The following is a 22,352-nucleotide window of genomic DNA, read 5'->3' as shown; positions in this document are numbered from 1 at the left end:
TTGTTGGCAGTCTTCAGTACCTAACCTTCACACGACCAGATCCTTCGTATGTTGTCCATCAGATATGCCTGTTCATGCATGATCCCCAAGACCTCACTTACATGCTCTCAAATGCATATTGCGATATGTTAAGGGCACTTTAGATCATGGACTTTAGTTACACCGCTCCACGACATCAGGGCTAATTGCTTATTTTGACGCAGAGTGTGGCGGGTGGCCAGTTACACGACGCTTCACTAGTGGTTACTGTGTCTTTCTGGGTGAAAATCTTCTATCATGCTCATCAAAACGAAAAAACACTATTTCTAAATTGAGTACCTAAGCTGAATATCATGGTGTTGCCAATGCAATGACAAATACTTGTTGGCTTCAAAACTTACTACGGGAACTTCACTCACCTCTCGGCGAAGCTACTATCGTGTATTGTGATAATGTCAGTGTGGTTTATATGTCTACAACTTCAATGCAACATCAATACACAAAACATATTGAAATTGACATTCACTTTGTTTGAGATAAAGTTGCAATTGGCCATATCAGTTCTCCATGTTCCCTCTTCCCTTCAGTATGCATATATTTTTTGCAAAAAGGCTACTAGCTTTCGATCTAGTTTGAGTTTTCACTCTAGACCTCCCACTCAAACTATGTGGGCATGCTAGTGTATATATTGTGTTATATATTTATTTTGTATTCATAGCCCACTGTAGCCCATTATATCATGTCTCTATTTCTTATTAATGAAATATTTCGTTTCATGGGAAAATAATACCAAAAATCTTCATCATTATCCATTATATTCTAAATATGTGTTATATTATTTTTAATTAAACACATCATATTCTATTTATCGCTTTGTCCATGGTGAATTATTTATTTCACCTCGTACACCCAAATGTTTACTCATAACCTTTCTAATTTGGGATTGTAATCATAGATGCACTCCAAAATAATGATTACAACTCAAAATCCCAATTTATCTTTATTATTATACATCAATAGCTCATACATTTCACATGCATTTGGTATTACCCACCTCTTTAGTCTATCACCCCAAAACCTCTAATTTGAAAAAACTTAGCTTTTAACATCATAATAAGGCGAGTTAAAGATTATGCATTGATTTGGGGATGTTAATCCACCTATAATATGTTAAATATCCTCTCCACATCATCTAGACATATTATTAGCTCCAAATCCATAAACACGCATACATATCCACGAGTGAAATGGGACGAAATAGCCAAAAATCGTCTTTTAGTCACTTAAATAAGAAGTCATTTGGTACCATGATTTACAACACATATTTGTATGCTTTTGAAATTCATTTGTACAGTTGTATCAATTTTACTAGAAGTTGAAAGTCACCATTTTGGGTGTAATTACTTCCACCCAAAAGCTGTACCACCTGTACACATGTATAACGTCATATAATCATTTCAAATTCTTATGAGACATATATACCTAGAGGTGGCAAAAATTGACACGACACGAAACCCGACACGAACCCGACACGAAATAAACGGGTTTGGGTAAGATATTTCAACCCGTTTAAATAAACGGGTTGACACGACACGACACGAAAATTAAACGGGTAAGGTTAGGGTTGAGAATTTCAACTCGAATATGACTCGAAAATGACCCGTTTATTTATATGCAAATTTTTTGAATTATTTAAATAAACTAGAAAGATACAAAACCAAAACCATAAGTAAAAGAAAACCTTCGAGTCGTTTTGTAATGTTGAAATGACTTAGCCGTCTAGATCAAGACTTAATTTCAGTTTTTCCATTCTCTCACAAACTACACACTCTCTTTCACCACTCTCACATCCTCGCGACATTTTCATCCGCCTCCCCAACTCCCACTCTTTTAATTTTGTCACCTGAAATTGCTATGACTTCATCTATTGTGCCTCCAAACTATTAGTTTTTCCTCCCCGCCTACCCAACTCCTACTCTTTTAGCATGCTCAATCTTTTAACCTCACATGACACGACATATTTCAAGGTATAGCCCTAACCCGAAACCCGACACGAACTCGACACGAAAATAAACGGGTTGACACGACACGACACGTTAATTAAATGGGTTGGGTTAGGGTCAAGCACTTTCAACCCGTTTAGTGTTTCGACACGACACGAACCCGACACGACACGACACGATTGCCACCTCTATATATACCTCATGAGTTATTATTCTCATGTTGGGGAACACACCCTAACCAGTAGTTTACACACGTACTTAATGGTTTGCGACATGATACTATGATACTTTGTTAAAGTGCCATTTTAGACAAGGTACTAAAATTTAAGTTCTACATAATGCATAATTAAACACACTTCTTACTTAAATTAGTATGATTCTAATACTTTAGTCAAAGCATAACATACCCACGGGATTATCATATCTTTGCTTGTAAAAGAACATATATATATATATATATATATATATATATATATATATATATATATATATATATATATATATATATATATATATATCAAATTCATCGCTAGCAAATAAAACCACAATTCATATAAAAACTATGTGTTAAAATTTCTAGATTGTTTTTGTTGGAAGTTAATAAAACTGTATAGTTAGTATTCGATTCATAAATGGTGGTTAGTCTTGGAATTGACGTTTCCAGATTAAGGATGGGTGTCAAATCTTCTCAGATAATAGAGCTTCAAGAGGCCCTTCATTCCTTTGCTCTCTCCTATCAACAAAACATTTGGTGTTAGGATCTTGATTCTAATTTAGAGTACACAGTTGGTTGGTTCGACCAGAAGTTCTATTAATTCTCATATATCGTGGACATGAAAGGCAAGAGACAATGTGGAATAGAGTGACCCATGTAAAAATTAATATCTTGGGTTGGAGGATCCTATTCATAACAATTTGGTTAATCAGGATGTTAATATGTATTCGATTAGATGCCATTTGTTTGATAGGTTTATGGAGGCAACTGGTCATTTGTTTCTAAATTCCGATGTGGCTTCTTTCACGAAGTCTTATTAGCCATTGGTGGGACATCTAATTTCCCTCGGTTGGTTCGAATGAATAATGAATTTCTTGGGTCGACACGTCGAGTTATCGGGTATCACTACTCTGCAACACTAATGCTCGGATGACGATGTGTGTATGTATGTGTGTGTGTGTGTTTTTCTATTTGGGTGGAATGTGTTGGTCTTTGAGACCCAAAAGCGAAGGGATTATACGGTTTTGTATAAGATTTTCAATCTTTGGTTACTAAGAAACCCAACACTGTAACTTTATTTGGTCGTTTGGTTATGAAATTCAAAATTGATTATTTTCTATTTGCAATTGTTGGTTCCAAGAAATAGTAAACATAGACGTATTTTGCACGGAATAATTGATCGACTGGTCGTTGGTTCGTTTACGACAGGTGGAATTTGTTATAAATAACAACCAATCTTAATCGTTGACTTTTAAAAATACAATTTACCTTTTTATTTAAATATGTAAAACTTAAAAGTCTTGTATCGCTTTTGCACGAAAAAAGGGCGTGTGGATGAAAGAATATAAAAATAGATTGTGAAGTGCATTAATTAATATAAACTTTGAGAAAGTAAATGTATCCATTGATTCGAACCAAAGGGCATGCATCAACATCTCAGTTTGTTTTTCTAATGATTATGTATTATAAATATTTAGTTTATTGAGCTATTTAGTCATTTAGATACGTTAATCTTAGTTTGTTTTTTTTTTAATGGCAGATGTATGAAAAACTAGCAAGAGGCTATATAAAATTAAATACTCCGTGCATTACAAGTATTAATACACCACTCAAACCAACTAATGAAATTAAAAGAAGATCTATGTTTAATTCAATTAAACGACACTAATTGGATATCATCTGCTAACTTTAAGGGAGAATATCTTTTAATGTTAAACATCAAAGAATTTCATGCCTTCTAGATTAACCAAACCAGAGAGCAGACGATGGTAAGTTTGAATTTTTTCTTCTTATCAGAACTCAGGGTTGCCAACATCGTAAACAATTCCAATCTATCCCCAGGAATCGAAGCTAACAACAAATGACAAATCCATAAAAAAAAAGTAGGGGTTGTACAAATTCTTTAGGGGTTGCACTACTAGAAAAAAAAAATTATTTCCAAAGGAAGTTTCCATTACAAAATCATCACTAAACCGATGAATTTACACTAAATTTATAATTAACAAACTTTGTGATGGATTATTGACGGATTTGTGACGCATTTTCGATAAAAAAAAACACGAAATTTACATTTGACGGGAAAATTGAAGAGGTAGCCCAGACTACCCGGGGCTATATAGTAGCTCCGCCCCTGCTAACAACCCACTCTAGGTGATAAACCAACTACATATCTGTGTTGAAAAGTTGCACTTGAAAAAAGTATGATCAACCTCCTCCATTCAAGTGTCTAAATTACAAGTCGCCGACTTCAAATTAACACTTCTATTATTAAGATTTTTAGCCACCGGAACTTTATTGGAAATCACATACCAAACAAAACAATTAATTTTAATCGGAACCCAAGCTATTTGATAATTAATCATTTTAAAAAGAGTTTGAATCCTATATCTTTCAACCTTAGGATGATCCGTACTAAAAAAAACTATAAAGTTACTAATAACTACATTGTTTAATATGGAAACCAATTAATTAAAAAATAATTTATTTTGGCATGCAATCTATCATTAAGGAACAATGATTTACAAATGATTCGTATTAGGTAGATGCAAACATATTAAATTGTAAGACATCAACACACGTATAATATAAATGCATTGTTAACAACAAACAACCAATAAATATGTTCTAGATAACTATTTAGTATTTACTGGTAAGTATATATAACGTTATTTAAGTACACAATTTTTTTTAATAATGTATATTTACATTGTTGGGACATAGCTTTCGTAAATAACAATAAGCAAAAATCTTATTGTTTGTAGAGACATGTATAACAAATAGATTAAAACTAAAAAGACCATAAGCTAAATACATAAATCCAAGTGAAAAAAAAACCCCTAAAACTAGACGCAAAGATTATCTTAACCGCAGGAACAATTCATGTAATTTACTTTGTTATAATAATATTGTAGTTTAATAACACCCATTAGTTATTTATAAGATAAATCGAATAAAAAACATTAAGTTTACGTAAGATTTCAATTTTGATGATATATTTTTTTCTTAATTAAGTCACAAGCTTACAAGTTTGTTGTAAATTTAACCAATCAACCGGTTTAATTAAGGTGTTTTATGTACACATTTTTTTTCTTATTTCTTTGTTCTTTTTATTTTTCAAAAGTGATTCGTCTACCTGTCTATTTGATTAAGTATATAGTATGCCGATTTCAAATTATTAGGAGAGTTAGAATTATTTATGTAAGGACATTGTCATCAAGTTGTATAACAAAATAGACTTTGTATGTCCCTTCTGATGGTGCATGAGATATGTTATCATCTTTCCTAGATATATAATATTTTTATAACAACTTATAATATAATTATAAGTTAAAAAAAAAATGATTTTCTTATATATTTTGACAAAATTAAGTAACTTCCTTAAATAAACAAGTCACTTAACCGTCGTTTTTCTTATTATACGGTGAAGAAGAAGAATATTATTTCCGTTGAGTCCCTCCGCCGGTTCTGGTTCTCTCTAACGACTCCCTCCTCCTCCTTCACGTCGTCTTCAACCTCTTCACGTCTTCTATAGAAACGTTCGCGCATGCATTTCATCATTTATCTCTATATCGAAAACCTTCGGTTCATTTTCAAGTCACCGGAGGCAGCTTTTGCCAATCAGAATTGTTCGCCAAACAAGGAGCCAAGGAATTACACAAGTTTTGGAATTGATCTGGTTTCGTGTGCGTAACAGTTAGGGTTTCGACGAATCTTACAGAAATGCCATTGGAATCGTCTTCAGACTACGAAGCGGACGATTCCGATGCTGAGTTCGTTGAGATCGATCCCTCCGGTCGTTATGGACGGGTTAGCACGTTTCATACAAAGAATTTATCGTTTTTATTGACGTTTGTTAGATATATTGGTTGTTATTTCGGATGACTATATTGATGTAATTTGCAGTATAAGGAAGTGCTAGGAAAGGGGGCTTGCAAAAAGGTGTATCCTTTTTCACTCGCTTTCGTTCCAAATAAAAGCTAGCTATAGGCTGCCTTTTGATATTCAATGTCAAACTCAAACCACTTATATCTCAACTTCATAATTGCTATGAATTTTACACCTAATTACAAGAAATATTGCGAACTAGATTGAACTTTGTAAAGCAGTACAAATATAGCATTGTTGGTGCTAACTTAGTTCCATTAACAAATCACTAAATTAGCTCATTGTTGAAAATCATTGCGTTTACCTTCGAATTTCTGCAAGAATTGTGGTTTGTTTGTGACAGAAGCCAAATATCATGGCTCAAAAATTATCTATTTTTCAAGTTTAAAAGTATTTACTAGCTATAAAATAGATTATATGGTAAAATCCTTGATCGCATATGGGATATTTAGATATAGAGCATTTGATGAATTGGAAGGAATCGAAGTAGCTTGGAATCAAATAAGGATTTCTGATTTCTTGAGGAACCCTGAGGAGTTGGAGCGTCTATACTCCGAAGTTCATTTGCTTAAAACACTTCGACACAAGAACATCATCAAATTCTACAACTCTTGGGTTGATACAAAGAACGACCATGTCAACTTCATCACTGAGATCTTCACATCTGGGACATTAAGACAGTATGTTTTGATTCATTTCTGAGCTTCCATTATTTATGGTTTTCATAAGCATGTAGTTATAAGATCATGCTAGAAATTTTTGGTAGGTACCGAAATAAACATAAGCATGTAGATTTGAGAGCATTGAAGAAATGGTCTAAACAGATACTGGAGGGGTTAGTTTATCTTCATAGTCATGATCCTCCAGTTATTCATCGAGACCTCAAGTGTGACAACATTTTTGTCAATGGAAATCAAGGAGAGGTAAAGATTGGTGACCTTGGATTAGCTGCCATTCTTCGCCAAGCTCGTTCTGCTCACAGTGTCATTGGTGAGGCCAGGGCATTTTTGTAATTTTCATGCTTCCTTCTGACCTATTATGTTTACAGAAGAGCTAATATTGTTTTGTGTTTAGGAACTCCGGAGTTCATGGCACCAGAGCTTTATGAGGAGGATTACAATGAACTTGTGGATATTTATGCATTTGGGATGTGCTTACTTGAATTGGTGACATTTGAGTATCCATATGTTGAATGCACCAATGCTGCTCAAATATATAAGAAAGTCACATCTGTAAGTGATTCATTTTATCTATAATATACAAATAAGTAAAAGTTATTTCTTGCAATTATCCCTTAAATGAATAGAGGTATAAAACATTGTTTCATTAAAATGTTTGCAGAGATTACACATAAATCAATAATTTTTACCTTCTACTTGCAAATATGTTCTTTCTTATCTTTGAAAATTACAAAGATGATTCGAGATTTTTTTTTTAGGGTGTGAAGCCGGCTTCATTAGCAACAGTGAAGGATCCTGAAATCAAATCATTTATCGAAAAATGTCTTGCAAAAGTGTCTTATAGATTGAGCGCCAAGGAACTGTTAATGGACAATTTTCTTTATGCTGATGAGGATTATAATAACATAAATAAACAAAAACACTCTGATCCTGATCCAGGTTACAATTTTGCCTTAAATTTATATTTTTCTGCCAGAAATTGACAAATACAAGCCAATTACCAAAAAATCAATCAACGTTTCACATTTTCCTTAAAAAATCCACCAATTTCACAATGGCTTGTTGCGAAATGCACTATTTGTATTGTCCCCACTAAAAAAATTAGTATACATTGCAAAAAACGAAGTCTTAGGTTGAGATATTGTACAAAAAAAAATCTGGTGTGAAATAAGTAAATTAAAAAAATCCCTTAAATATAGGAACTAATTTCGCAGTAGTGCATTTGGCAATAACCTCACTGTGGAATTTAGTTATTTTTTGGCTAATGTTTTGTAAAATAACTAAAAAAAAGAGGCTAAATTTGATTTTCTCTTGTTGTGCACGTAATTGTGATGGTTTTGTATAGGTGGCGACACTGAGAACGTTGAAACTCCAAACTCTATGCCTGATACTGCTAGGGATTTCACAGTGATGGCTCAAGTCAGAGATCCAAATACAGTATTCTTGAAACTACGTATAGAAGATGTAACAGGTAATTAATAAAACATTTAGATTCCTTTATATTTTAACAAATGATTATATTATGTACTTTTTTTTTTTTAATTAGGTAATGTTCGGAATATCCACTTCCCGTTTGATATCGAAGCTGACACACCAACTGCAGTTGCAAGAGAAATGGTGGAAGAGTTGGATTTAACAGATCAAGACGTGTCTGTAATTGCCGAAATGATTGAAGCAGAAATCCGTTCATGTTTTCCTGACTGGGCACTAACGGAATATTCCAATGACGGCAATGAACTTGATCCTCAATACGATTCTCCTTCCCCATCCACCAATAAATCCGGTGCTTCTCCTGGACATTTATCTCTTGAACGATTGCCTTCTGGTAGGAGATACTGGAGCGATGCACCCAAAACTGGTTGCTCTCCACTTAAACCCGTTCCTTCAGATATCGATGAAGAAGAAAACACCCAACCATTTCCAAATGATGATGATGAAAATAATGATGGTGATGATGATGTGAATATGATTGTGGAGAAAATTGAACAAATAATGGTTGAGCAACAAAAAGAGTTGGATGAGCTTAAAAAGAAACATGGATTAATTGTATCAAAAATTTTGATGAAACTTTCTCCCGAAACTCGACAAGAAGTTGTTACCATGTGTAAAGTCGAGATCTCAAAAGAAGATTCTGATATGTAAGTCTCCTTTTAACTTTAAAATAGGCCTTAATTCATATAATTTTAAAAGATTTCAAAATGTTTGCAGAAAAGGGGAAGATGGAGATGAGGAAGGAGGAAATGGAAAGCATAGTCCGGGACGTTTGTTCAAGCAGAAGTTCAAGACCAGGGTAGAGTATACGAGGCCAAGCAGGGGCATTGCTGTAATTTTGAGAAACGATAGTGCGAATTCATGACATTTGAGGGTTGGAAACATTTTGAATAAAGATTTGTTGTGTTGGAGGGAATTGTATATATGATTATTTGTTAACACGAAGAGGTTTGATTTATGTTTGAGTAGTTGAGTTAAGTTGTGAAATTTGAAGGACTTTGTAGATGGATATTGGGTGAATGTTGTATTGAGTTGTTTAAGTACATGTTGCATTTGGTTTGAAGTTTCAATGGCTTGGTAGATATTAGTGGAAATTTGAAGGGGTTAACAGGTATTGGCTTCAATTTTCAAGGGCTTGGTGGGTATTGGGGGGAATTTCAAGGGCATAGCAGATATTAGGTGAGATTTCAAGGGTTTTATAGATATTTGAAGATTTTTTTACGGCGTAGTAGATAATTGTTGAAACTTGAAGGTCTTGGTAGATATTTAGGGTATCTTTTTAAGGGTTTATTCTTTATTGAAACTCTAGGGCTTGTAGATTTTGGTGTTTTTTTTAGAGTTCAGAGGGTGTTGGGATTTCATTTTGATTTTTAAAAGGATTTTTTAGACAAAATCCCTTATTGACTTATTGTGTTAGACAAAATCCCTTATTGACTTATTGTGTTAGGAAATAAGTTAAAAAAATGTTTTGATTTGTTTTTGAGATGGGGAAAGTCAATAAACAATAAGTTGTTTTCAAAAAAAACTGTTTGTCTAAGCTTAAGAGTATTTTAAGGTAATGAGAAGTTGTTTTAAAAATCTTTTTCTTTTTGCAACTCAAAAAGTCATAGAGTTTAGAAAAGCTATAAATTCTAACGGCTTAAAATCTCATTTTTTGAAGGGTTAAAGAGAAGTTTTAAAAATCTTTTTCTATTTGCTAAACACTTTTTTTTTTGACTTATTAACTTTTCAAAAAGTCAATAAGTCAATAAGTTGTTTTGAGATGAAATCCCAAACACTCTCTTAGTATTGGGTAGATTTCAAGGCCTAAGTTAATATGAGGTGTAACTTCAAAGGGCTTGGTACATATTTGACAAATAGAAGGGCTTGATAGATATTTGTTGAAAATCAAAGGGCTTAATAAAAGTTGAGGGAATTTTCAAAGCCTTGGAAGATATTAGGAAAACATAAAGGGTTAATATGTATTGGTTGAAATTCCAAGGGCTTAGTAACTATCATCCATAAGTCGGCTTAGGGTTTGAAAATACAACTTCTTTTTTCAATGTCACTGGCTTACCCTTCCATCTACCAATCACATAACCATCATCGTTTCTTTTCAATCGAATCCTCGCCCACAGATGAATGGTGTATTCTTTGAAGCCACATTAGGAACATACGACACCTCCCCTTAGGGATATTGCCCTGTTGCTTTCCGATTCTTCTCATAATCAAGTACAAGGAACCAAATTCGGTTTCATAGGAGTAAAGCAAAAGATTGATTTAATGTCCCAAAAATACTAGTAAAAATTTCACTTTTAAACCACCAAAAACCATATAATCATTTGCTCAAAAGTCAACCAATGTCAAACACTAAAGTAAATCAAAATAGATAATGCAGAATAAAACTCTAGGGGATGTTGTGTGATCAAGCCGGACCCTTCCCTTTGGACCAGAAGTAATTGAAACATTTAGATATAAAACTGTAAGCACAAAGTTTAGTGAGTTTCCCCAAAATACCACATAACCATTGATAGGTTTTATACATAGCAAACAATCATATGTGTGCATGCAACCCTAATTTGAGGATCTATGTTTTCACTATTAGACATACAAGCATTGAACACAAAAACTAGAAACCCTAGGAGGCATATGTAATTTTCAAAATTAATATATAATTAGGGTTAGGATACACACATTTATTATTATATTGTAATTACAATCAAATCCTTGAATATCTTGAACTTTGGTAGCAAGTGCCACAAGTGTCGCGCCTATAATGGTTCACAAACAAACCTAGCAACCAAGGATTACTATGGAGAGAGAGAGAGAGAGAGAGAGAGAGAAGGGAAGTGAAAAATCGGATCTAAGCCTTTCTTGGAGTGCATGGGATGAAATTCAACCATATATGGGTTTATCTAGGTGATAAGGAATGTTTAGGATAAGACAGGTGTATCTTAGATAACCCTAATCCCTTAACTTCCTCCCTAAGCCTTCCAAGGCACCCTTAGAGCCCAAGGAAACCCTAGGACACTCTAGATTTAGTCCCCTACCTCTAAAGGAGATTCTAGAATGCTTCAATGCTCAACATTTGAACATTGTCACCTTTAGTCCCTGCAGTTTCAACTAATTCTTTTAATCCCATAATTAATTCCAAAATAATTTCTGATTAAATATTAATTAAATGATTTCTATTTAATATATTATATCCACAATACATTTATAAATCATTTATCTTGATTTCAAATTAATTTATTAACCTAGAAATAAATTAATAAATCATTCTTCTCTCTTCAACAGTTATCCTATTCAATTGTCAGGTTTGAAGGCAACCCAAAAGAACATTGTTACTATCAATTCAAGTACATACCAATTATAGTTATGAGCTTAGACACCTAATCCAACAGTCTCCCACTTGGATAAGTCTAATAACTATAGTTGCAAGTATAATTTCAAAAATTGACTATCAAATTTTAGCTACCAAAAGTCGCTGTTGAACTCTGACCTAGTCAGTGACGTGTCCTTAGATAAGGGATCAAATATTCTTCCATTCTACAATATATCGTATGGAAATAAGACATTCATTATAATCAATCTCTATCCAATAGTTTTTTCCCGATTTCTGATTTATGACGACTGACTAATTGAACAAATCAAATCAGTCCAGGCTTGGCCAAGCACTTAGGGTGGCATCACTAAATCATCGAGGGGTCCACATATATCGATTTTATCCCTCTTAGGGTAAAAGGAACGGATAAAATTCGACTCAAATGATCTCTTGTACTTACTCATCAAATAACACACAACAATATGTTTTATAACACGAAGTTACTGGTGCATTTACATATGTCAATGTGCATCCAACTTGTAAACTACAACTCACATGTCTTCGTTTCAAGAATATAAGATATTATCGTCTCACAATCACCCGTGATAAAATCCATGAAGTGATTCACGTGAGCGTGGGTTTAATCCAATACTCAAATCTTATTTCATGAGCACTCATGAACACTGCAGCTGACTTTTGCTATGTCTAAAACGCTTCAGACAATCTACAGTCGAGTTCATGACAGTCTTGCCTCAATACCTACTTCCAAAGTATGATCGACTGTGGATGGTTTGAATAATCTTATTATTCAGGAAGTCAAAACATGCAAAGTGAAACACAAGAATAATCGAATCCAATGTGGCCTCAACACTTCGAGTATAAATAAAACACCTATTATTTAATCACCATATCGATTACACATTATTCATTGTATAACGTTTTGGATAATCAACTTAATACTTGAATCATAACAATAGTTATCCCATGCTCCAAGCATGCATACTATAATGATCCTTACTTTGTGAAATAGATCAATTGAACACATTTCCAATTAATGCTCATTTCACAATCCCCAATCCTTATTATAAGTGTAAGAATACCAAGTTCTTGCAATTATTAGAATATTTTAGATTCTAACATTTTATGCAATGATCCTTTCGTAATGTCACAGCACCAAAGTCACCAAGACTTTGCCCATGAAATTACAAAGTGTTCTTTTGGAGATTGTTACAAAACAACTCCATAATTATGAAGTCTCATATTCAAAGTACATTCCTTTGAACATCCTTCTTGTATAAAAGTTTATAATCTACATAAATCCTTAATATCCAACTCCCATTGTGGAAACATTTCCATATTTTCCATATGACAACATATTCTAAATAGAATCCTATCTATTCATAATAATGTCAATATGGTCCATCCATTACTATACTTCCAACTGCCTACAAGTGACCAATCCTTGGCGAACCTTAGATTGTACTTGACAGTTGTTTGACTTACTTTAGTCATATCTGATTCTTGTCCTTTTTCCCTCTTAACACTCTAGGCATTTGGAATAGACAGAACGGTTAAATATTACATCATATGTAAACGATCCTATACCCGAAGCGTATGGGATACGATACATAATGTCTTCCATAAAGACATGATACTTTACTAGTCTCTCGTTATAATATTGCTATATATAGAATTCCCTTATGTTGAATCTTTTCAACATACCATTCATATATGTCCTTTGACTAAATTTGATTAAAAATTCTGAATCTAAGCTTTTAGATTTTGAAATGAAGTATAAGTACCTCTCCTTAATTATAGCAAAACAACTTTTCAACCTTTGCAACTTTGCGAATTGAAATTTTTGTTTTCTATAATTAATATTGCTAACTCACAATACTTAACATAATAATCATGCTCCCACTAACATGATGATTATATCCTTACCAACATAACACTTATGCTTCCACTAGCTTTTACATTTATTCAGAAATCACCTGGGCTTCTAGAAATCAATACTTATTGACTTTCTTACCAAAGTTCATATTTCTGATACGTGATGCTTCTATAAGACTTTATCTAAGCTTCTCAAACTCATACGCCTTTCCTTAGATAATTCATATGTGTGTCTAAATAATTCTAGAACTTATAGCAATAAGTCTTAAATGTTCAAACTATTTGCCTTTTCTCACAATTCGAACTATGAAGAGGGATGTTGTAATCATAATCGAATTCGAGAATGCAAATATCACAATTGCTATCTCCTTGAAATCTTCTTAGTGAAAGCGTTTCCTCACAATCATTTTCATGAAATGGAGAGAAACATTGTCACTTAGATTTTATGGTGTATGTGTCCCTATCACTACTAGAAAAACAGCCTTTTACGACGCGCAATCAATGACACGCGCTAATAGACGATACGCATTTGTGCGTGCCGTAAAAATCGATGTCAGTTTTCCAAAATTTGAAGGATAGAGGACACGCATTTGTGCGTGCCCTACAATTGGTGTCAAATAAAAAAAAAATTAAAAACACGGAGGGCGCTTATTTTAAGTGTGTGTCGTCTACAAATGTCGATTTATATTTTTTTAACTAAACGCACATTTTTAAAGAGGGATCTAAAATTCTAAAACTTTGAATACCCCGCTTCTCACTCTGATCCTATGGGTCGCCTTATCTCTCGTACAGAGCCATTCTCTCCCTCCCCCCCCCCTCTCTCTCTCTCTCTAACCCTAGACACAATCACTGGCCATTCACGTTCCTTCTTCCTTGCTCCATATTTTTTACCTTCGTCGGATCTATCTTCTTCTCCCCCGCCGTTATCTTCTTCGTGCTCCATATAATAAAATCGGCGACCAAAGAATCAGGCTCGCTTCTTATTTTGCTTTTCTGTCTCCCACAAAAACCCTAGTTTCTATCACCACTTCTTGTCCCTCACAAAATCTTTCATAGAACCGGCGATTGGAGGTCTGCGACTCTTCATGTTGACAACGCCCTGCTGCAACTCACGATGGGGCCCAACGGTGCAGCAATTACATAACATGGTTGACTGCTCTGGCGTATTTACTTTCGTATTCATCTTCTTCCTCTCTATCTTCCCGTAAATACAAAATTAATCGCACTGTTGGATTAGTGAATTAAGGGTTAGGGTTTGGAGTGATTTGGGGAGAAGATGGTTTGCTCTAATGACCAAAAACTTCCCGGAATTGGGATTGAGAAAAGAAGATTGTGTGGAAGGAAGTTGGATTGACTACGTAATTTACTGGGCCTACTTCAACAACACAACTGAAGACACAGTGAAGGTAAATTTTACGGGTTGCAGCTACTCTTCCCCTCCATTTCTCTCTTCCTCTCTCATCTCTCATCTCTCTCGCTCTAATAAACTCCCATGTTTATTCCTTTTGAATGCTCTCTCTCTCTCTCTCTCTCTCTTACAATTTTTAGATCGAGGTGCTCTCCTGGACCACACCGCCTCCTCATTAGCACCAGTTGCTGATGCTGTTGCTGCCTTGTCTTGCAAGGTCTTGAAGGCCGACACTTCCACTGCCTTCAGCTTCACAGATTCTGGTGATGGTTGTTCTGATAAAGACATGACTTATGTTTCTAGTGTTATGAAGGTTTTACTTAATGGCTCAAAATTATGTGGTAATCTACAGTGTGACCAAGTTGATAACATTCCTATAGTTCATGGTCGTTTAAGGTCTCTTTACAAATCAGTCCACTCTTCAACTCGAATTGCAGTGAATTCTTCTACCCCATTCGCAAATGGAAATGGAAGTGTCAGTGAGGATTTGACCGGACTCTTCTCTTCTCTAGCTCGTGCCCTTAAGAATCTTGGCAAGAGTAGTTGGCACCGAGCACATATTTGTCTAAAGGGCTTCGAAAACCATAACTTATATCCTACTTTGGTTGATAGTTTCAATGTTGGATGCCCTGGTCTTGACAGGTTGAATAACTCCATTAAGGCTGCTGCAAAGTTTGAGTTGGAAGACAAGTATGTCGAATCATTGCATGAAATTTATATTTTTTCCAAGGCTGTAAGAAAGATTCTTTCTTGGGAAGCCACAATTTCGTTTATATCACTGGAGGGGAGTATGAAAGGGGAAGAGGGTATTGATGAGAAACCCGACAAGAAAAAGAAGGTTATGGGAAAAGGCACAACTCTTTTGATGCAGTTTATAAAAGATAATTTACTGTCTTTGTCTGTGGCTAACAATGTAAACGACAACTCATGCTCAACTCTCCCGGAGAAAGTGGCACAATGTTTCCTTTCCCACTTTGAAAGTCTACTATCGAAAATAAAACGAGTCGTTGAAAGCAATGAAAGCAATGAAAGCAGAAGGCTTCCGAAGCTTGCCAAAGTAATAATACCATGCATGCTTATGTTTTATCTTTGATAAAATATTTATTTGTTTCTTGATTGATATATATATATATATATATATATATATATATATATATATATATATATATATATATATATATATATATAATTATCTTACTTTTTAAACTTTACAGGGGACTCGTGATTTTGCAAAAGAACAAATGGTTGTACGAGAGAAAGCATTTGCAATCGTTGGCAATGTCTTTAAGAGGCACGGTGCAATGGCACTTGATACTCCTGTGTTTGAACTGAGGGAAACTCTTACAGGAAAATACGGTGAAGATTCAAAGTTGATTTGTAATCTAGCTGACCAGGTTATATATTTTTGTTTTATTATTTTTTTAAGCAGTGATATATCCTTTGATAGCCATTGGGCAAAGTTTTTGTTTGTTTTTTTAGGGTGGGGAGATTTGTTCCCTCCGGTATGACTTGACGGTTCCATTTGCGAGATATGTTGCTATGAATGGTCTTACATCTTTAAGAAGGTACCAAATTGCAAAAGTGTATAGAAGAGACAACCCATCTAAAGCAAGACACCGTGAATTTTATCAATGTGATTTTGACATTGTTGGTGATGAAACAATAGCAACTGACTTTGAGGTGGTTAGGATCTTGGTTGAACTACTAGATGAGCTAAACATTGGTGATTATGAGGTAAGTGTTTTAGTCACATTTTCAATTTCATTTCCTTATCTTTTCTTCTACTTAAGTGACATTCCACCATGCACAGATAAAGTTAAACCATAGAAAGTTACTGGATGGAATGCTAGAGATATGTGGTGTACCATCTCACAAAATGCGAACTATTTGCTCAAGTATTGACAAATTGGACAAACAGTCATTTGACCAAATTATAACCGTTTTGTCAACATCTTTCCATTAATACATCTTGTAGATATATCAAGTTATAATAATCAGTTATATATTGTTCTCATGGCAGTATTACTGTTTGTATCTATCGATGGGTGGGTCAAGAAAAATAAGAGGTGTTCAAAATCTGGAAACAGTAAGACCACATCAATTACTAGAGCAAATGGTGTGTACTGCTTTCAGAGCTGCAGCTGACACTCTTAACCAGACTAGATTTTGGTGGGTTAAAGAACATGACAATAAAAATCGACCAATTATACTTCACCATTGCTTCTGCATTGAAGCCTTTACAAGGTATGTGTAATGTCTCATTTACAATTTTTAGACACAAGGGTAAAATAGTCATTTTTTTAATTTGACTTATTGCATTGGCAGCAAACAAGCTACCGGGTGATATGGAAATAATCCAAGATGTAAAACGGCTATGTGTTGTATTCGAACACGTGGAGAAGCTGCTAACACTTGGCAGTGGCTGTGGGAATCAATGGAGTCACCAACAGAGGGAGATTGGAATCTAGAGTTGCAAGGACTGTGGGAAAGTGAAAGCAGGGGGTCCATACACATTGAAGTAATAATATTTAATTTTTAAATTTTCTTATGATATTTTAATGTTTTTAATTTACTGATATATATATTTTTTGTTTGTTTGTGTATGAATGATGATAGTACTGCAAGTGCTGTTACAATTAGGAGCACAATTTGAAGGCTGAATGAGCCAACTGAGAGTTAAGTAGAAGGTTCTTCAATGTTGAGGTCTTTCAAACATTTAATGGTATTTTGACCTTTAAAACAATGATTTTGTAGGTATATGCCCTCCTGTTACCAATCTACAAGAAGTGAAGTATAAACCAACTTTACATACAAATATTTACAAGCTCATTCTATTTATAAACAAGATGATATTTTATCAGTTGTGTTTTTACGTGTATAGCTTCCGATAGCTGAGATTTTGCTTTTCCAATCACTTATTTTGGATTCAGGTTTGATGCAAACCTGAGACCAGAGACTAAGGTTCTGATAGATCAATGCCAGGTGCAACCATCAGGTTTTTATTTAAAATATCCTTTATTATTATTATTATTATTATTATTATTATTATTATTATTATTATTATTATTATTATTATTATTATTATTATTAATTTAAATTTTTCTCAATCCATGTGGGCTTTATTATTATGAACAAGTTTATGATAAATCTGATGTTTTTGGTGCTCTTTATTTTACTACAGCGGGCAGATGAAATCTGAACAGGAGACCATTATGGCCCAGGCTCAACAAGATATAGCTATGCAGGTACTACAGAGTTTATTATTATTATTATTATTATTATTATTATTATTATTATTATTATTTTTGTACTTTCAATGCTTTGAAACTTCATGTTTTTATTTGTCGAAAATGGCCTTACAAGTTGGAGGGTTTAATCTTCTCGGATTACCTAGATTACCTAATGAGATTCCAACTAAAGTTTTGTGTTTAACTGAGGTACCTTATGTTTTTTCTTTTTTAAAAAGAAAAAATGTAAATGATGTTTAAATAATATTTTTGAGAAAATGTTAGGAGTTGGTTAATGTGGAAAACCTCATTTTGAGAAAATATGATATTTTTGAATAATTTTGGAACATTTTATTCACTTCAGGGTTTTTTGAGGGCAGTGAGAGTAATTCTTGTCCGGGTTGTGTTTGTGTTCTAATGAAATCGGGCAGGCTGAATCTCAACGGGCAGATTTGTTTGAGTGTCAAAACTTTTTTGTAAGTGATTAATTAATCTTTCCTTTTTTATTTAATAAAAAACGGGTTGTGATGATGAAAGTAATTGACAACCCTTTTTCTGTAAATGATGTTGTGATTGTGGGAGAGGTGTTGTGTTTTTCTCTGTTGCTAGGTAACCTTTTCAACAACAACATTCTACTTAAGCACATGAGTAATCAAGATTAAGGGAGACTTGTAATCATGTTTAGCATTCCTTTCCAGTAAGAAACAGAGTTGTATGATTATTTGTTAGTTTTATAGGAATGTATAACACATGTTAGCAATGTATTATTTTTGTTTAACATTTGAATGATTCTTTGTATAACATTATAATTTGTGCAATTTATTTTATTTTTTGAGTATGAAATTTTATTTTATATTATGCAATGGATTGTATTTTTTGTATATGGTATTTTATTTCTATTATAATAAATTAAATGAAAATTTAATTTAAAAATTAATAAATATATAAATTTATTTTTTTAAACATTTAAATTTACGATACGCAAAAATGTGTGTCATCTTCATTTATGACATGACCTTTCTTGACAGGGGCTTTCTTGATACGCATTGCGTGTCATTAACACGCACGTCGTAAGGTTACGACACGCGAATGCGTGTCGTCTTCCTTTATGACAGGGCCTTCCTTGATACGCATTGCGTGTCGTAAACGCGCGTCGTAAATGTGCGTCGTCTATAGACGACGCGCAAAAGCGCGTCGTCTCTCTTTATGACAGGGCCTTCCTTGACGCGCATTTGCGCGTCGTTTGAGCCTTTTACGACGCGCAATGAGCGTCGTAAAAGGCTGTTTTTCTAGTAGTGTATCCATGCGAATTTGTCATAACCATAATCATAAGACAATGTTTGTGACAAATCCAAACTCATATGGAGTGAACTTGTTCAATCTTAATTTCTTGCCACCTGGCAGTACAAGGGCCTACCATGTCTTCCAAGTAGTTTTGCAGCTCACCCATACAGATCAATGAACTTTCATTAATTAAGGTGCTTTGCTTTTATGCATTCAAATGAGAACTCATAGGACTCACATGCATATTCAACTTTAAATGGAATGGGCACAGAAACAAGAATATGTTAACACGATAGGTTATAAACCTTAAGTCGTGTGCTAATGTTTAACAATAGGTTTACTCTTGATTAGTTCTTTAAACTTTTCAAGATCATTTAGACTCCCACTGACCTCTTGACATATAAAATTCTCTTGTCAAGAAACATTCCTTGACAAACTAATATTCAAGAGTTAGTGCGGGTTCTTATCAAGACAAGCACTTCACACAATTGGTCCTAGTCGGTCTTTGTCTTATCCTAAACATCACAACTTACCAATTTCAAACGTGCAGGAGTAAGATACTTTTCTACTCTACATTTGATGAGTGTTATAAACCTTTTTGAGATGATGTTACTCAAGTCACAATCTCGGAGTATGACTCTAAGACTTGATTTTGGAACGAAGTATGATTCACCTTTTGACTTAACCATTTCAACAATTTCTGATTCCTCTTCTTAGCCATACTAGTGTACTAAGGTGTCCTTAGAGGATCAATTGTGACACGGTTTTATAATCACTAAGTTAATCATAAAACACGATACTTAAGTACTCTCCCATCTTTTCAGATTGGAGAAACTTTTATCTTTCTGCCTAATTGATTCTTCCTATTCATTCTACTTTACATTGAAAACTTTTCAACGATTCAGAATTACACTTAATCTTGTAAGCATAACCATATTTACTAAACTTTTAGCAAATCATGACGAATATTCTTATCGTTCTTTGTGGTGGAGTTGTCCAATGCACAACAATGTGTACTAGATCTCCTGGTCCTTCACTTGATTCACATACTTACGTGAACAATGAATTAGTTTTAATTTCCCAAATATGAAGGTTCTGATTCATCATACAATACAAGTTGCATGATTCCAAGTTTCTGTCCAATTGAAACTTGGGTGATGATAATATTTCCTTATTTGTTAAATTTCTGACATTACCACAAAAAAGATAACTAAGAATCACATCCATTTTCAATATTGCTAGCAGTAGAAACATACAAACATCAATTTTCACAAAAGTCATTGCAAGGAGATATAAATAAGACAAAAATCAAATTTTATTTTATTTATGAAAACGCGGAAAAACTTGTTCTTACAATGCAATTACAAATGAAAACTATGTTACTAAATGTCTGTAAGAAATTTATCTAACTTCTAAGCAGCAGCTCAAAAATTTGATCATCGAACTATGCGATCGAAATCCATTTCTTCGTGATCAGACTCAGCTCACTCTTTCCTTTAAGCTTCCTTTCTTTTCTTCGATCCTACAAAACATCAAAATGCAATCTTATCACATCATGTATTAAGAATCTACAAATAGGAACTTAATAGAGTTAGATAGTGGATTTTACCTGAAGCAGAGTCATAAAACTTGACTCTCTCATCTTTTATATCTCTCAGGTAGTCATGACAGCTTTACAACCAATGTCCCTTCAAATGGTAGTAGAAACAAGTGGACTCTTTGGGAATGACACAAGGGACAATCTCAAAATTTGCCTTTCTCTTATGGTCAAACCTTTTGACCATGGCATATTTCTTACCCATAGGAGAAGAAATCCTTTCTGGACTATCGTTGCCATTGCCTTTATCCATGAAAGTTTGGGAGGATGATCCACCAGTCAAATTTGCTTTACCAGTGCGCCAAATCCTTGTTGATTCAGCAACAATAAGCAAATAAGTTAGATCAATAAGGGTCATGTTGAGGTCTATCATATAGTAATATTTTATGAACTCACTATACGACTTAGGAAGTGATTGAAGAACCAAGTCAATAGCCAGCTTCCTCGAGACATCGACACCCAACATCCTTAACTTCTCAATATGCAACTTCATCTCTAAGACGTGAGCACATATAGACTTTCCATCTTCATTTTTTCTTGCCAATAGGTCTTAAATGACCTTGAACTTTTCAAGTCTTCGAACACGTGGGTCAGGGAGAATTATTGGAAGAGGTGGAGGAAGTGAAGCATGATTTTCATTTCCACGATCCAATCGTGGAACATCATCTTCATGTGGAAAGCTTTTTCCAAAGGATTCAGGAAGACCATGATTGATAGATTTAGACATCTACAAAAGGGAGAAGTTCAAGTTAGTTGATAAGAGTCCTTAATATAACACCCAAATGAAATATCAAGGCTAGGACCCAACACAATATTCTACAACTCGGAAGAGGGATGCCGTAATCCAGTTGCAGAATATTTGAAGGTAGGTAAATGACGATTTACCAATTTCCACCATGAAAAACAAAAAAAAAAGGAAATTAGGTTTTAAATGAATTGAAACTCCTAGATCTTTTGAGATTCATTGAAATTTTCAATGGCATGTTTAATCTTGATTATGCCCTTCAAGTTTGTGACTGGGATGCCGAGGATCACAAACAAGGTGTGAATAACCATGCAAATTAGCTTGGTACTGTTGAGGATGTGTATCACCTAATCAATGTGCCGGTTAACCACACACACTCCATTGATCTATGATAATCTACGAGCTACCCATTTTCATCCTTCATTGGTCCCATATTAGTGTGCCGATTAACCACACACGCTCGACTAACGACCAATAAGGTGTAATGTGCAATTTCATGGATTAGCACCAAATTCACATTTTTCCTAAAGTAACTAATATTGGGAATTAAAAAAATTAGTTACTTTATATAATCATTATACTTTAATGAGGAATTAATTGTCCTATCCTACTCGTTCGGCTAACAACCCTCCACCAATCAAG

The 22,352-nt window shown here is 34.1% G+C and overlaps 1 protein-coding gene and 1 pseudogene across 2 annotated transcripts; both read left to right on the top strand.

Moving 5' to 3' along the window:
- The first annotated feature begins 5,598 nt into the window (after positions 1 to 5,598).
- On the top strand, positions 5,599 to 9,322 carry LOC145082271 (putative serine/threonine-protein kinase WNK3; annotated as a pseudogene). Its single transcript, XR_013696802.1, has 8 exons — positions 5,599 to 6,003; positions 6,100 to 6,137; positions 6,534 to 6,761; positions 6,848 to 7,071; positions 7,156 to 7,313; positions 7,520 to 7,700; positions 8,107 to 8,232; positions 8,308 to 9,322. The product of XR_013696802.1 is annotated as a putative serine/threonine-protein kinase WNK3 (transcript).
- A 5,416-nt stretch (positions 9,323 to 14,738) lies between these two features.
- LOC145053421 (histidine--tRNA ligase, cytoplasmic-like) lies at positions 14,739 to 18,423 on the top strand. The gene is made up of 10 exons (XM_079001469.1): positions 14,739 to 15,914; positions 16,072 to 16,251; positions 16,337 to 16,591; positions 16,668 to 16,796; positions 16,878 to 16,902; positions 16,991 to 17,101; positions 17,183 to 17,281; positions 17,612 to 17,648; positions 18,039 to 18,102; positions 18,370 to 18,423. The coding sequence occupies exons 1-10, from the start codon at positions 14,739 to 14,741 to the stop codon at positions 18,421 to 18,423; spliced, it is 2,130 nt and encodes a 709-aa protein (XP_078857595.1).
- The last annotated feature ends 3,929 nt before the right edge of the window (positions 18,424 to 22,352 follow it).

This window comes from Lactuca serriola, chromosome 1 (genome assembly GCF_051521515.1).
Source record: "Lactuca serriola cultivar US96UC23 chromosome 1, Lser_US96UC23_V15, whole genome shotgun sequence".
Lineage (NCBI taxonomy): Eukaryota > Viridiplantae > Streptophyta > Magnoliopsida > Asterales > Asteraceae > Lactuca > Lactuca serriola.
Note: the sequence above shows the minus strand (reverse complement) of the source record. Positions and strands in the feature narration are given on the sequence as shown.